This window comes from Bufo bufo, chromosome 1 (genome assembly GCF_905171765.1).
Source record: "Bufo bufo chromosome 1, aBufBuf1.1, whole genome shotgun sequence".
Lineage (NCBI taxonomy): Eukaryota > Metazoa > Chordata > Amphibia > Anura > Bufonidae > Bufo > Bufo bufo.
Window position 1 is genome coordinate 437,215,812 of NC_053389.1, and position 15,803 is coordinate 437,231,614.

The 15,803-nt window shown below is 42.9% G+C and overlaps 1 protein-coding gene across 3 annotated transcripts in view; it reads left to right on the forward strand.

Annotated features, from left to right (window-relative positions):
* The window catches only part of LOC120978759 (oocyte-specific histone RNA stem-loop-binding protein 2-like), a 63,638-nt gene that overhangs the window by 268 nt on the left and 47,567 nt on the right, over positions 1-15,803 (forward strand). For 2 of the 3 annotated variants that reach the window (XM_040407092.1, XM_040407107.1), the window contains exon 1: positions 8,539-8,684. In XM_040407092.1, coding sequence (XP_040263026.1) covers positions 8,539-8,684 — 146 coding nt within the window. Of the gene's footprint in view, positions 1-8,538; positions 8,685-15,803 lie in introns of those variants that run through there. The other variant, XM_040407099.1, reaches the window with a different exon arrangement.

A 15,803-nucleotide genomic window follows, 5' to 3' on the forward strand; every position in this document is an offset into this window, starting at 1 on the left:
CAGGATGTCTTCAGTTCAGTAATTTTGACTGTTCAGGCAAAAGAGAAAACCGTAGCATGCTACGGTTTTCCTTCCGGTGAAAAAAACTGAAGACTTGCCTGAATGCTGGATCTGGCATTTTTTCCCATAGGATTGTATTGGCGCCGGATCCGTCCTTCCGGTATGCGAATGCGCAGATCGGTAAAAATGTGAAAAAATGTACAAGACTGATCCGTCTGTCCGCATGACAAGCGGAGAGACGGATCCGTCCTTGCAATGCATTTGTGAGACTGATTCGCATCCGGATCCGTCGCACAAATGCTTTCAGTCAGCGGTGGGTCCGGCGGGCAGTTCCGACGATGGAACTGCCCGCCGGATCACACTGCCGCAAGTGTGAAAGTAGCCTAACCTGCTGCTGTAAGAATTTTATTCTGAGGAGATTGTAAGATATGAACCCGGGGTGTGGTTATTTCACAACTAAATGGAGCCTATCATGTTGTTTTAAAGAAAAAAAAAGTTGCTAATAGCAGCCAGAGGAAAGAGGAACCTGATTGGTTGCTATGGGTAACTCCTATTGTATCATTAGGCTGTGGCTACACCTAGACCTTTTGGGCACTTCTGATTTTTAACTATTGAGTGAGAGTTGCAGTGCGCAAGATTGCTGACGATTGAATTCTGGACTTCAGCTGCAGTTCAATGGTCAAAAAGCAATAAAAAGTGCCACAGAGTCTAGGCATAGCCCTGGGCTTAGGGACACCTGCGATACTAGGGAGGCTCGTTCCCATTGATGCCTGCTATTGGCTACAAACCAATATGTTTTTTTAATATGTATTTTTCCTTTATTTATAAAAAATCCCAAATTTACCAAAAATGTGGAAAAATTCACAATTTTATAAAGTTGAATTTCTCTACTTTTAAAGGGATTCTGTCACCAGGTTTCACCCCCTCCAGATAAACATATGCTGATGTTCAGGGCCTCATCACGATTCCTAATGTGGGCTTATAAATGTGATCCGTAGGCTTATTTTGCTAAAAAAAAACGCTATTACTAACCTGTCATTCAACAAAATAAGGTGCCCAAGGGGATGTAAATGGACCGAAGCTGCCGCCCGCACCCGCCGCCGTTCGTGCCCAGCTCCGCCTTTCCCGACCTCAGCGCCTCCGGCTCTCCCTCCCTCCTCCTTCTGCTCTAACATCTCGCGTGTGCGCACAGGGCTCTGCCAGTGTGCAGGTCATCGAGAGGTTGAGCGAAGTGCCGGCGCATGCGCACTTCGCTCTATGAAGCCGAACGGAGAAGTCCGCACGGGCGCATCAGGCAGAGCCCTGTGCGCACGCGCGAGATGTTAGAGAAGAAGGAGGGAGGGGGGAGGGAGGGAGAGCCGGAGGCACTGAGGGAGGGAAAGGCGGAGCTGGGCACGAACGGCGGTGGGTGCGGGCGGCAGCTTCGGTCCATTTACATCCCCTTGGCACCTTATTTTGTTGAATGACAGGTTAGTAATAGCGTTTTTTTTAGCAAAATGAGCCTACAGATTACGTTTATAAGACCACATTAGGAATCGTGAAAGCTCCCTGAACATAACCATATTTTTATCTGGAGGGGGTGAAACCTGGTGACAGAATCTCTTTAAGACACCGTAATGTCTCATAAAATAATCCGTTATCATCAGGGCTGTGGAGTCGGTAGATAAATGTTCCGACTCCGACTCCTCTGTATTAATATGTGAATGTATTTTATACATTCCTTGAGGGAAAGAAACGCAACCTACCACAGGACTACTGGCTGGGAAGCCAACAAGTTTTTATAGCCTTAGCTAAATGACAGCAGTTTTTCCAATGGTTTACAGCTTCAGTCTTGAGCTATTGACTACCCATTCCCTTCACTTATACAAGTGTCTCTAGTCCTGCAAACAACATAGTTACCTAATCAGTTATCAGTGAGAGGCTAGGTTAACCATGGGCGTTGCGTTCCCTGTAACAGCGGAACACAACACTATGGAAAGTATAAGTATTGCAGCTCCTAATTGTGCGTTGCGTGCCATATAGTGAAGCACATGAAAAGCATGCTTCTTCACGGTCCCTTAACGTGTTCGTTTTGCGGTTATGTGAGGCACTGCATGCATTGGTCTTTATTCTTACAGTAGAGAAGTCATTAATTATAACTTTTTGTGAATTGGGACATTTAAACTTTTTTTTATTCCAATCTAAATTTCAATCTAAATTTAGTCGGAGTCGGTGCATTGTTTGCCGACTCCGACTCCAGGTACCCAAAATTTCCCCCGACTCCGACTCCACAGCCCTGGTTATCATGTATGTCTACTTTGTTATTTTGTAAATGTAATTTTATTTTTTTAGGACGTTAGATGGCTTATGCTACTTTAACACTAGCGGCAGTGTTCTCCGGCAGGCTGTTTACCCGCCGGATCCGTGCTGCCACTAGTGCACACGTGCCGCCAGAGGTCCGTTCCAGCCTCATTGACTATATTGGGGGCGGGCCAGAGTTCCGGCAGGCAGCATGGCAAGCATGCCGAGGCGGCCACAATAAAACTACGACATGAAGGCTACCGCTAGTAGCCGAAAGTAGCCTTAGAAGTTTAGAAGTGATTTTTCAAATTTTCAAGAAAATTTCCAAAATAATTTTTTTTTTTTAAGCACCAATTCAAATATAGCGATTTTGAGGGGTTTACATAATGGAAATTGGTTTATTTTTTTAAACGATTGTCTTATGTCAGGGTTAATTTTTTGCAGGTTGAGGTGACGTTTTAATTGGAACCATTTTGGGGTATATATGACTTTTTGATCACTCGATATTACACATTTTGTAAGGCGAGGTGACAAAAAATGACTGTTCTGGCACAGTATTTATTTATATTTACAGCGTTCACCTGTTGCCATTTTTGAGAGCCATATTTAAATTTTTTGAGCTATTGTCATATGTGGGGTCTCTTTTTTTGCAAGATGAGATGACTGGTTAATTCTGGGGTACATATGACTTTTTTATCGCTTGGTATTACACTTTTTGTGAGGGAAGGTGACCAAAAAATGGCTGTTTTGGCACTTATTTTGTTTTTTTACAGCGTCCACCTGACAATCATGTGATATTTTTAGAGCTGGTTGATACGGACGCGGAGATGCCTAACCCCTTATCGCAGAACGCCGTACATGTACGGCAGGGGATGCATTGCCAGAATGCATTCCGCTGTACATGCATGGCAGGATGATCGTGCGGGCGCCGGATCACTGCAGGGGTCCGGCAGTCCCTGGTAGCCGGGCCCCTGCTGTATCCGCCGGCATCGCCGTTCACAGCGATGCTGGCGGATTAACCCCTTCTATGCCGCGGTCAGGGCTGACCGCGACATAGAAGTGTTTTGCGGCGGGTGAGTAATCGCATCGAGTCCCCGCGCTGCTGTGGCGGGGACCCGATGCGCGACAAGGCAGCCAGATGCCCTGCAAAGGCATCTGGACCTGCCTTCTACGGGAGCCAAGGAGATCCAGCCTCAGGCTGGGTCTCCTAGGCAACCTGTTAGTGTTGACATACACGAACAGGCAATGCATTACAATACAGCTGTATTGTAATGCATTGCAGAGGGGATCAGACCCCCAAAAGTTGACGTCCCAGAGTGGGACAGAAATAAAGTTTAAAAAAAAAAGTTTGTGTTTTGAATAAAAAAATAACGTTTCAAGCAAAAAATAAAAACGCACCACTTTCCCCTGATTTTCTAATACTAAAATTGAAAAAAAAGAAAAACCGCACATATTGGGTATCGCCGCGTCCGTAATGAACGGCTCTATAAATATCACATGATCCACCCTGTCTGATGGACACCATAAAAATTAAAAAACTGTGTAAAAAAAAAGCCATTTTTGTCAACTTGCATCACTAAAGGTGCAACACCAAGCGATCAAAAAGGCATATGCACCCCAAAATTGTACCAAACCGTCATCTCATCCTGCAAAAAATGAGATCCTACCTAAGATAATCACCCAAAAACTGAATAAACTATGGCTCTCAGAATATGGAGACACTAACACATGATTTTTTATAATTTTTTTGTTTAAAAAATGAAATCATTGTGTAAAACTTACATAAATAAAAGTATACAAATTAGTTATCGCCACGTCCGTAATAACCTGCTCTATAAAAATATCACATGACCTAACCCCTCAGGTGAATACCGTAAATAAAAAAAATAAAAACTGTAGAAAAAAAAAGCAATTTTTTGTCACCTTACATCACAAAAAGTGTAATTGCAAGCGATCAGTCATACGCACCCCAAAATAGTGCCAATCAAACCGTCATCTCATCCCGAAAAAAATTTGCCCCTACACAAAAAAATAAATAAAACTATGGCTTTCAGAATGTGGAGACACTAAAGAATAATTTTTTTTTTAAAATGCTTTATGTAAAACTGAAACTAACAACCCAAAAAAAGTAGTCATATTTGGTATTGTCACGTCAGTGACAACCTGCTCTATAAAAATACCACATGATCTAACCTGTCAGATGAATGTTGTAAATAACAAAAAATAAAAACTGTGCCAAAACATCTATTTCTTGTTACCTTGCCTCACAAAAAGTGTAATATAGAGCAACCAAAAATCATATGTACCCTAAAATAGTACCAACAAAACTGCCACCCTATCCCGTAGTTTCTAAAATGGGGTCACTTTTTTGGAGTTTCTATTCTAGGGGGGCATCAGGGGGGGCTTCAAATGGGACATGGTGTCAAAAAACCAGTCCAGCAAAATCTGCCTTCCAAAAACCATATGGCATTCCTTTCCTTCTGCCGTGTGCCCGTACAGCAGTTTACGACCACATATGGGGCGTTACTGTAAACTACAGAATCAGAGCCATAAATATTGAGTTTGGTTTGGCTGTTAACCCTTGCTTTGTAACTGGGAAAAAATTATTAAAATGGAAAATCTTTCAAAAAAGTGAAATTTTGAAATTTTATCTCTATTTTCCATTAATTCTTGTGGAACACCTAAAGGGTTAACAAAGTTTGTAAAATCAGTTTTGAATACCTTGAGGGGTGTAGTTTCTAGAATGGGGTCATTTTTGGGTGGTTTCTATTATGTAAGCCTCGCAAAGTGACTTCAGATCTGAACTGGTCCTGAAAAAGTGGGTTTTAGAAGATTTGCTTCTAAACTTCTAAGCCTTGTAACGTCCCCAAAAAATAAAATGGCATTCACAAAATGATCGAAACATGAAGTAGACATATGGGGAATGTAAATTAATAACTATTTTTGGAGGTATTACTATGTATTATAGAAGTAGAGAAATTGAAACTTGGAAATTTGCAAATGTTTCCAAATTTTTGGTAAATTTGGTATTTTTTTATAAAAAATAAAATAAAATTTTGACTCCATTTTACCAGTATCATGAAGTACAATATGTGACGAAAAAACTATCTCAGAATGGCCTGGATAAGTAAAAGCGTTTTAAATTTATTTACACATAGTGACACTGGTAAGATTTGCAAAAATGAGCCTGGTCCTTAAGAGGCTAATGAGTTTTTTGCTTAATTATGAGAAAACGCAATTTTTTTTTTTTTGCTTAAAAGTTTTATTTTTTTACTCAACTTTATTTTAACTCCCAACCCCAACCCCCCCCCCCCTCCAAACTTTTGGGGGTCTGATCTCCTCTCCAATGCATTACAGTTCTTCTGTATTGTAATGCATTGCTATAAGTGTAATACACTTACAGCCTTCCTGCCTGTGAGATACAGGGGGCTGGATCCCACAGGCTCACATGGATGGCAGCCATGATGCCTATGGAAGGCATCAGGCTGCCTTCCCAGCCATTGGGTCTCTGTCACAGCAGCACGGGGACCCGATGGGGACGGGCAGGGAGCTCCCTCAACACACCCCATGGTCAGCGCTGTCCGTGGCGTTAATGCGCCGGCATCTGTGTTTTTACCAGTGTCGGCGCATACAGCAGGAGTCCGGCTAACAGGAACAGCCGGACCCCTGCAGCTGATCGGGCGGGCGCAGCTCCTGCACCCACTCAAATAGTGCACCGTAGTACTAGGGCACTGTTCGGGAAGTCACTTGTCACCAGGAACATGGTATTAAACTAGCTGACTTCAGACCTGTCCTAATGTCAGTTGAATCTAAGTCTTTGTCCCTTCTTTCTATGTGCCTCTGTTTTTTGTAAAAAAAAAATTATGCATATGAGCCTATAGGAGCAATGGGGCTGTTGCCCCTACTCGTAGAGGCTCCCTGCTCCCTTCTGTGGCCGCACCCTCATGTTGATTGACGGGGCCAGGCACAGTTCACACCATCATGCCTGGTCAATGATGAGGGTTGTTGTGCATTTTCATAAGTGTACAATGTATTTGATGATATATTCAATATGGAAAATCATTGTCTTTAACAGCATGTCATCAGCATGAACCTGAAAAAAACCAAGATGTGTTCATGGCAAGTTCAATGTGTTAAAAGTAAATATATAGAGAGCATTATACTTCGTATTATTGTTTAGAGACATGGATTTATCTATACTGGTTTCTCTAAACTTGTCTGTCTGAGGAACAATGGGTGTTTCATGGCTAAACCATGATCTGATAAGAGACGTCCATAAAACACATCTGGTGTGGAACAGATATCTATTCATATATTCCTGTGTGCATTTATTTAGCGTTTGAACTTGTTGATGATTCATATATACTATGTGGTATTGATGTATTATAACCAAATATTATTAATGTATATTTTATAATGTATGTATCTCACTGAGTAGGATATATAATTTTAAAAGGATGTGGAGAGCGTTTAGGTTGAATTTTAGCTGATGTTATTTCAAACATCATTACTCAATAGTTAAGACAATTAGGATACACAAACCAGGAGAGAGCTTTCTAAGGACCATTATACTCTTATCTGCCCTATAAATTCAGGGATTAGGGAAACTTTTAATACCGCCAGTCAGTCTGAGCAAAGTGTCTGAAAGAGTCCCTCCTAATTGATTTAAGGTGGGAAAGGTCAAAGTTTAAGTGGGGTAATAAAGCAATATATATGTGTTAATTCTTAAAATATTTAAAATTATGATACAACAGTGCCATCAAGTGGTAGATGGGCAGAAGTTTCTAAGGAATGTCAATTAAATGACATCATCCCCATGTTTAACATACGTCACACCCACCTTATCTAATTGGAAATCCCTAATCCAAGAGGGGATGGGCATAGATAAGGATTGGAATATCTGATCCAGTTTTGGGAGATCAGGACACTTCACAAAGGTGAACACTTCACAAAGGGGATCACTTCACAAAGATTCATTCATCAGCATCACTTCACACGTCAGGAACGTACCACAGGACGGGACATATCTAAATCTTGGAAAGCTGGGTCTATTCTAAAAACTCTTTATCCCAAAGCCAGGGGTAATGTATAATCTATTTCATTTGCAGTAATTATAAATCGCTCCAATTGGCATATAGTTGAGACCCCATTATTAGTGGGTCAATAGTGTTAAAACAATAATTTTATGGGAAATTTTAATGACCGTGCACATCGGTAATAATTTGATAAAAGAATAGTATTGTATTGTACTTGGTGTACTAATTTAAGTGAGCCCGGCGTAAATGGTGGAGCACCATCTTGTGATCAATTTTGATATTATCCTTGTATTCATTTGTATGTCATTTATACTGCATGTATTTATAATAAATTATATTTTATATAATTAATTGCACCCTGTTTCATTAGCTGCACAAATTAACTTTAGATCTCATCAATAAAAGAACTGGTGTTTTTTATGTCCGCCAATTAAATTTTTCATTTTTCATAAAAATATGAAATCATTTTTTATGATTTCATATCTTATATGAAATATATACCCGACAGGGTGTAGCCCGAGGAGGGAGAACAGAGCCTCTAGGAGTAGGGGCAACACCCCCATTGCTCCTAGAGGCTCATTTGCATAAAATAAAAGTTTTTCACAAAAACAGGGGCACATAGAAAGAAAGGAAAAAGACTATTGGCTTCAGCTGATATTGGCACATGTCTAAAGTCAGACAGTTTAATAACAATGTTCCTGATGATAGAAGCTCTTAAAAGGATTATCCCATGACTAATGTAAAAAATGAAAATCAGACATCATATAGTACAAGACAATCTTTCAAACAAATCTAGAACCAGCCCTGGACCTCACATGGATCCACAGATCTCATTCATTGCTCTGCTAGATTTATATCAAGCTGACAGCTCAAGGGGAGTGTCTATTCTGCTGCAGGGGGTGTGTCTCCGCTCTTCCTATCACAGCTCAGGGGGTGTGTCTCCGCTCTGACTATCACAGCTCAGGGGTGTGTCTCCGCTCTCCCTATCACAGCTCAGGAGGCAGCTGAAGAATGAAACTGAGCATGTGCAGCCATCTCAGTGAGCAGGTCAAAGAAATAAGGTAAAAACAAACAGCAGGTGGTGCTATACAGATGCATTTTACTCAATAACTAAGTTGCTATGCTAAATTTTTAATTACATGCAATTACAAAAGTATTCAGATCCAGGTGCTGGTTTGAAAACTGTACAATATTTTTCTTGGGACACCCCTTTGACTATATAATGTTTTGTAGGCTAAATCCTCAGCTGAAAGCGTGTATGCCGCCACTGACCCACAATGAGCCTCGGCTGCACGGGCATTCAAAGCCTCCTCTTCCTGAACCATGGATGCTGATAGACGGCTTCACTGACATGGAGGACATTTTTGGGTAACAAATAAAAATGATTCAGCAATTAACAGGTTTGCTTGTATTTGAAACGACCTTGGTTTAGTTTTTACCACTTAAAGAGGACCTTTCACCAGAATAAAACCTCTAAACTGACTATACAGACATAGAGAGCGGCGCTCAGGGATCTCCCTGCACTTACTGTTATCCCCGGGCGCCGCTCCTTTCGCCCGGTATAGCCTCCGGTATCTTCATAGTTAGGCTCCACCCAGGGGAACCTGCCGGCGTCTTTCTCCTATGCTGTAGCGCTGACCAATCGCAGCGTTTAGCTCATAGCCAGGCTATGAGCTGAGCGCTGTGATTGGCCAGCGCTACAGCATAGGAGAAAGATACGCTGTCAGGTTCCCCTGGGTGGAGCCTAACTATGAAGATACCGGAGGCTATACCGGGCGAAAGGAGCGGCGCCCGGGGATAACAGTAAGTGCAGGGGGATCCCTGGACGCCGCTCTACACGTCTGTATAGTCAGTTTAGAGGTTTTATTCTGGTGAAAGGTCCTCTTTAAAAGGTGTGTAACCCATATGGCACTATAAGGGTTCCTTCACACGCGACAGATATTGTGGCAGAAGATTCCACGACTAAGGTGAATGGAACGGATTTTTAGTCGCAGAATTTTCTGCCACCATCTGATGTGTATGAAGGCACCCTAACTGCCTTTCTTTTAACATAATGTTATATACCCTTTCTTTGTAAACGGCAGGAAATGGATCAGTTGTCCCCATCACCTACCTTAATAGCATATTTCAGGGGTGCACATCCTGCTGCCCACTATGACATTCTTTGTGGCCCCCAGCCATCTGTTACCCCAGTATATGCAAAATACAGATACCCTGTAGTGTGATGTTTTCATTTATTAGGTTCAGTTATTTTAGTGCATTGAAGGCAGAGCTTTACTGTTTTGTGCTCCACAGCCCCCCTCTGCTGAGTAATATGGTGGTCTACTACGTGGATGCTACAGCTGTCACTCTGAGCAGTGGGGAGAGACTGGAGCAGCTGAATGCAGATGGCATTTCAATGAAGCCCCTCTATTGCACTGAAGTAGCAGAATCTGGCAGAATAAAATGTCATATTCTCACCACTCCTGGTAGCTCTACAGGAGTGCTGTGGTATTTTCTCCAGCCAAATACTGTAAAGGGACTGAACTGAAGACATCCTGATGCATCCTGAACGGATTGCTTTCCATTCAGAATGCATTAGGATGAAACTGAAGGGTTTTTTCCAGTATTGAGCCCCTGTGACGGAACTCAATACCGGAAAAGAATAACGCTAGTGTGAAAGCCTTAGATGTGGGGAGACAGCTCAGATGAGGGCTGCAGATGAGCTGCAGTCCATATGCAAATAAGTCTACTAAGTCTACTGAACAGTATGCCAGTTTGGAAAGATGGCAATATAAAGGACAACCCTCTAGCCAATTGTGGTGCTGTACAAAGGGGAAATTTACGAAGACTGGCATTTCACGAGCTGGTCTTAGTACAAAGTTCACAGTTGTAAGATGTGCCAAATTTGAGGCACATGTCTTTTAAGAATTTTGTCACATCACAAAAGGTTCATGTGCCAACAACCGAAATCTACGCGAACTGGGAGCTGGTGTAAATTTCTGCTGTAATTTATGCCAGTTTTTTGGCATAACTAATTATATGGGCTGTGTAGGTTAATCCCTTGTCCCATGCACATTTTAGAAAAGGATGTCACTTTTGCATAAAATGGTGATTGGGCAAAGTTTGTGTCTATGCCAGAGGCTTTAATAAATTCCCCCTATAGTCTTCTCACGGGAGAGGTGTAGATAACTAATCATTACAGAACAGTCACACTGAAGGTGGTAGCCATGGTTCTTCCTTTTAGTGCAATAATAGTAATCTTTCCCTGATGCAAATGGATCAGAGCTGTACTCTGCTGTCTCCATTAGCCCTATAGACCCCCAGTTTAGTGATCAGAGTCCCAGTAGTGGAAGCCTCAAGTGGCCATATGCCGTGGCAGGAAGGTAGTTCCTGTAAGCCGCCATACTATTAGTGAGTTTCGTGGACCTGGGACTTGTCCACATGATCAGTTGTGTATGCTAGCTGTGATACATCTGGCACTCCACTTTCACTGTTGGGATCAGAGGTAACTCAAATCTCAGCAATTTAACTGCTTCGATGCCGCAGTTACTGCTGACCTCAGCATCTGAGTGGTTAGAGAGGCAGTCTGTTCCTTTTACCCCATTGCCCCCCACCCGGGACACAATCATGAGTTGCCATGGTGGTGGCTAATAGGCATTCTGTTAGTATATTATGTCATTTACTGTAAAACTAAGGGCTCATGCACACGACCGTAGGATGTGTTGCGGACTGCAAATTGCAGATCCGCAAAACACGGATACCAGTTGTGTGCCTTCCGCACTTTGCGGAATAGCCGGCTCCTAATAGAACAGTCCTATCCTTGTCCATAATGCGGACAATAATAGGATATGTTCTATTTCTTGCGATGCAGACATACGGACACTGAATGCACAGTCATTTCCATTTTTGCAGCCCACATTGAAGTGAATGGTTCCGCATAAGGGCTGCAAAAAAGGAACGAACAAGGGGAAAAAAATGTTTGCGTGCATGAGCTCTAATAAACAAGTATTATAAGTGTATTATAAGTGATCAGAGGATCATTTGTTGAGGCCTAGTTGGGACACAGAAAAACGTAGTGTTTGCAAAAAAAACTATAAGCATTGTATTACATACAAATGTCTAGAATAAAATCTACTTTATTGGTGTAACTGTCTGTTACGACTAGGGATGAGCGAGTCTACTTCGGGTGAAACATCCGAAGTCAATTCGCATAAAACTTTGTTATAAGAACAGGAGCTCCGTACAGGATTAGACTGTATTGGCTCCGATGAGCCAAAGCTATTGCTTTGCGAAGTCTCGTGAGACTTTGCATTATAACTCCATAAATTAATTTGTGCTGTAAAAAAAACAGGAAGTAAGTTAGTGCGGGCTGCTGGTGTAACGTTACATTACTCTACTTCGTGAGATTTCCCTACCTCCTAACTTCCTGTCGCACCGGAAATGACGTGTGGAGGCATTCCTTAGTTTTGATTATCTGCGCATGCGCAAAAGGACAGTTTTGGGAAAATCTCACTGCGGAGTTCAGCAGCACACCGGGACACTGCGCATGCGCAGGAGAGCCGAAGTAGGGAAATATTACGGCCCATTGCGCAAGCGCGGATAACTCCTGAAAATCCATCCGATCTCCGCGCCTGCGCAGTGTGGGGGTAGGGAAAAATTACGTCCAAGTGCGCAAGTGCCGAGGGTAGTATAAATATCCATTTCGCAAGCGCTGCTAACCCTTTGCTGGAGCTATATGAGAATATACAGCATCCAGTTGGAGGAGCACATTGAATCTGGTACTCCAAGAGAAGATATTCTAGCCTCAATCCCTATGCTTAAAAAGGCCGCAAACTTTATTGCAGACGCTTCCGCGGACGTAGTGAAATTAACAGCCAGAACAGACGCCCTGTCCAATGCTTCACTCAGAGCAATTTGGTTGAGAACCTGGTCAGGGGATACAGCATCCAAAAACAAACTGTGCCTTGCCTTGCGAAAGAGATAGTGTTCAGCTCAGCTTTCTTTTAGAGAAGGCGTCGGATAGGAAAAAAAGCTTTCCCACCAAATCAGTTTTTTCACCAGAGACTATCCTTTCGGCCCCAAAGACGTGGTAAGCCTGATCAGAAGAAAAGTCAGGATAATCTTGGCAAACATCCAGAGGAAAAGGGAAGGGATTCCTATTTAACCCTGAAAAATCTTCTCGCCCCACTACCCAATGACTCCAGAGGAGCAGTAGGGGGAAGGCTCAATCACTTTCACTCAGTGTGGGAGAATATTCAGGCCTCCCCTTGGGTCCTGGCTGTGATAAAAGAAGGCTACAGTCTGGAATTCACCTGTCTCCCCCCCACATCGTTGCATGGAAAACTCCAGACTAAAAGGAAGAAATCAGGAAGCAATGGAACAACAAATATCGCTCCTGTTAGAAGAGAGCCATCATTCCAGTGCCAGAAGATGAACAGCAAAAGGGATTCTATTCACCTATCTTTCTGGTAAGAAAGCCAAACTGTACTTTCAGGGCGATAATAAATTTGAAATATATTGTTTACAAAAAATATTGTTTACAATTTGAAATATATTGTTTACAAAAAATATTGTTTACAAAAAATTCAAAATGGACACCGTAAAATCCATGGTCAATCTGCTTCCAAAAAATTGTTACATTATAACAATAGACCTGGCGGATGCCTACTATCATATTCCAATCCGGAAAAGAAACCAGAAGTTTCTAAGGACAGCGGTATGGTTCCAGGGGGTCTCTATGCCACTATCAATTCCAAGTTCTACTGTTTGGCCTCAGCTCATCCCCAAGATTATTCACCAAAATCATGACTGAATCTAGCAGGAATTTCATTCGTTCCATACCTGGACGATTTTTTAATCACAGCCCCGTCAGAGAGCCTTCTTCTGCAACACCTCCAGACAATCCTTATGACCCTGGCCGACCTCTGTTAGTTAATAAACTAACAGAAGTCTTGTCTTCTCCCCTCACGGAAAAAAAAATTGGGGAGTTCTGCTGGACTCATGCCTTATGACTTCCTTCCTGCCGGAACAAAAGCAGCAGAGTCTGATTTCCAGCATCAGGAGTTTCCAACGACAAAAGGTTGACTCCTTCAGGGATATCATGATAATCTTGGGACTCATGACGTCAACAATCCCGTCTGTAAAGTGGGCCCAGCACCACTCAAGAACGCTTCAAGCCTTTCTTCTAAAGAACTGGGACAAAAAGCAGACATCCCTAAACAAAAAAATAGGAATTCCATCATACCTGAAGAGGGCCTTATCCTGGTGGACAAACCAGTCAAATCTATCCCGGGGGGTGGAATGGAGACAGACGGACCAAGTAGTCATCACAACAGATGCCAGTCAGCAGGGCTGGGGAGCCCACATGGAGGGGAAGGTGATGCAGGGTCTTTGGAGAACAGCTACAACAAACCTCATCAAACATGAGGGAACTAACTGAGGTCTGGAAAGCCATAAGTTTTTTTTCTCCCTCTATCCATCTGAAAAATATAAAAATCCTCTCGGACAATTCCACCACAGTAGCCTACCTGAACAAACAGGGAGGAACAAGAAGCCGCTCCCTGTCTTCAGTTGCGGATAAGATCCTAAATTGGGCCGAGAAAAATCTACTCTTTATCAGCAGCCCACAAAAGAGGAAAATAAAATAAAGGGGTGGACTTCCTGAGCAGGGATCGACTAAAGCCAGGAGAATGGAGCCTGAATCCTCAGATCTTCGGTCAGATTTGTGCCAGGTGGGGCATCCCAAAGATCGACCTATTTGCCACAAGAAAAAACAAGCAGGTCAGACTTCTTTTCCCTGTCCCCTCTGGACTGGCCCCTAAGAGTGGACTCCTTGTCGACACCCTGGCCTCAGGAACTTCTTCATGCGTTCCCACCTTTTCCTCTGATACCGAAGGTCATTACCAAAATCCTGGAAGAGAGAACCCAAATTCTCCTAATTACTCCATTCTGGCCCAGGAGAGCATGGTTTCCAATACTAAAAAACCTAGCAGGAGAAGAATTCTGAATTCTCCCACCCCGACCAGATCTTTTCCAGGGACCAGTGGTGCATCCCGGAGTCTCCCAGCTCCGCTTGACAGCCTGGAAACTGAAAGGCACATCGTGAGAGAAAAAGGGTTTTCAGAGGCGGTAGTCTCCACTATTAGAGTAGAAAACCCGTCACATCAAAAGATCTTCTTGAGAGCCTGGGAGTCCTTTTTACGTTTTGGGGATGGCAGATGGGATCCCTCCAAGCAACCAGAGGTGACCCTGATCCTGGATTTCCTTCAGGCGGGACTTGATAAAGGTCTATCAGTAAGTACCTTAAAAGTCCAGGTAGCAGCTCTAAGCGCTTTTTTGAACAACAAACTATCAGACTTGAATGTTGTCAAGAGATTCCTTAAGGGGGCAAGTAGGATTCGCCCTAGGCTTAGATCAGTCCCTCCTTGGGACTTAAATCTGGTCCTATCCAGATTAATGCATCTTCCTTTTGAACCCATTGAAGAGATCTCCTTGAGAACATTGACACTCAAAACAGTATTTTTATTAGCTATCACCACTGCCAAGAGAATAGGAGAAATCCAGGCTTTCTCTATTCTACCTCCCTATCTTACTGTTTTAGAGGATAGGATTACTTTGAAACATGCTCCGGAATTCCTTCCTAAGGTGGTGACCAAGTTCCACTGTCAGCAGGAAATCACTCTTCCCTCCTTTTGTTCCCAGGCGACATCAGATAAGGAAAAGTTGTTCCACAACCTGGATGTTAGAAGATGCGTTCTACAGTACTTTGAGGCAACCAAGAATCTCAGAAAATCTCGTACAATATCTGGGTCTTAACCAAGGCAAAGCAGCCAGCAAGACTTCCATCTCCAGATGGATAAGGGCCTGCATTAGTTTAGCCTATGAGACTGAGGGATTTACTCCGCCTCTTTTGTTGAAAGCTCATTCCACCAGAGCATTGGCAGCATCCTGGGCTGAAGGCGCCCAGCCTCACTGGAAGATATCTGTCGGGCAGCCACATGGTCCAACCCTTGTACCTTCTTTAAGCATTACAAGCTGGACGTTTCTACCAATAGAGACCTATCCTTTGGCCGCAGAGTCCTATCTGTGGTGGTCCCACCCACCCTAGTCATGTCTCCTAGGTTATTCCTCCAGGTGGTGCCGTTGTGGAGGTGTGGGGAAAAGACAAAAATTACTCCGGTAATTGGATTTTCCTTTAGCCTCCACAACGGCACAGAGATTCCCACCCAAAAAAAATAATAAAGATATATGTATTTATATTACTTTTTTTGCTTATAAATTATGAGCCCTTTTGGTGGTGCATTGTTTCTCAGTTTGAAAAACCTTGTCTCCACCTTATTAAAATTGTTTTGTTTCATTCCTATTCTGAGTCCAAGGTTAATAACTAGAGAGGTAAAGGGGAGGGGGCCCTTTTATTTGCTGATCTCACTGTGGTTTCCTGTCCCTGAGGAGGCTGGCCAACCTCCAGGTGGTGTCATTGTGGAGGCTAAAGGAAAATCCAATTAC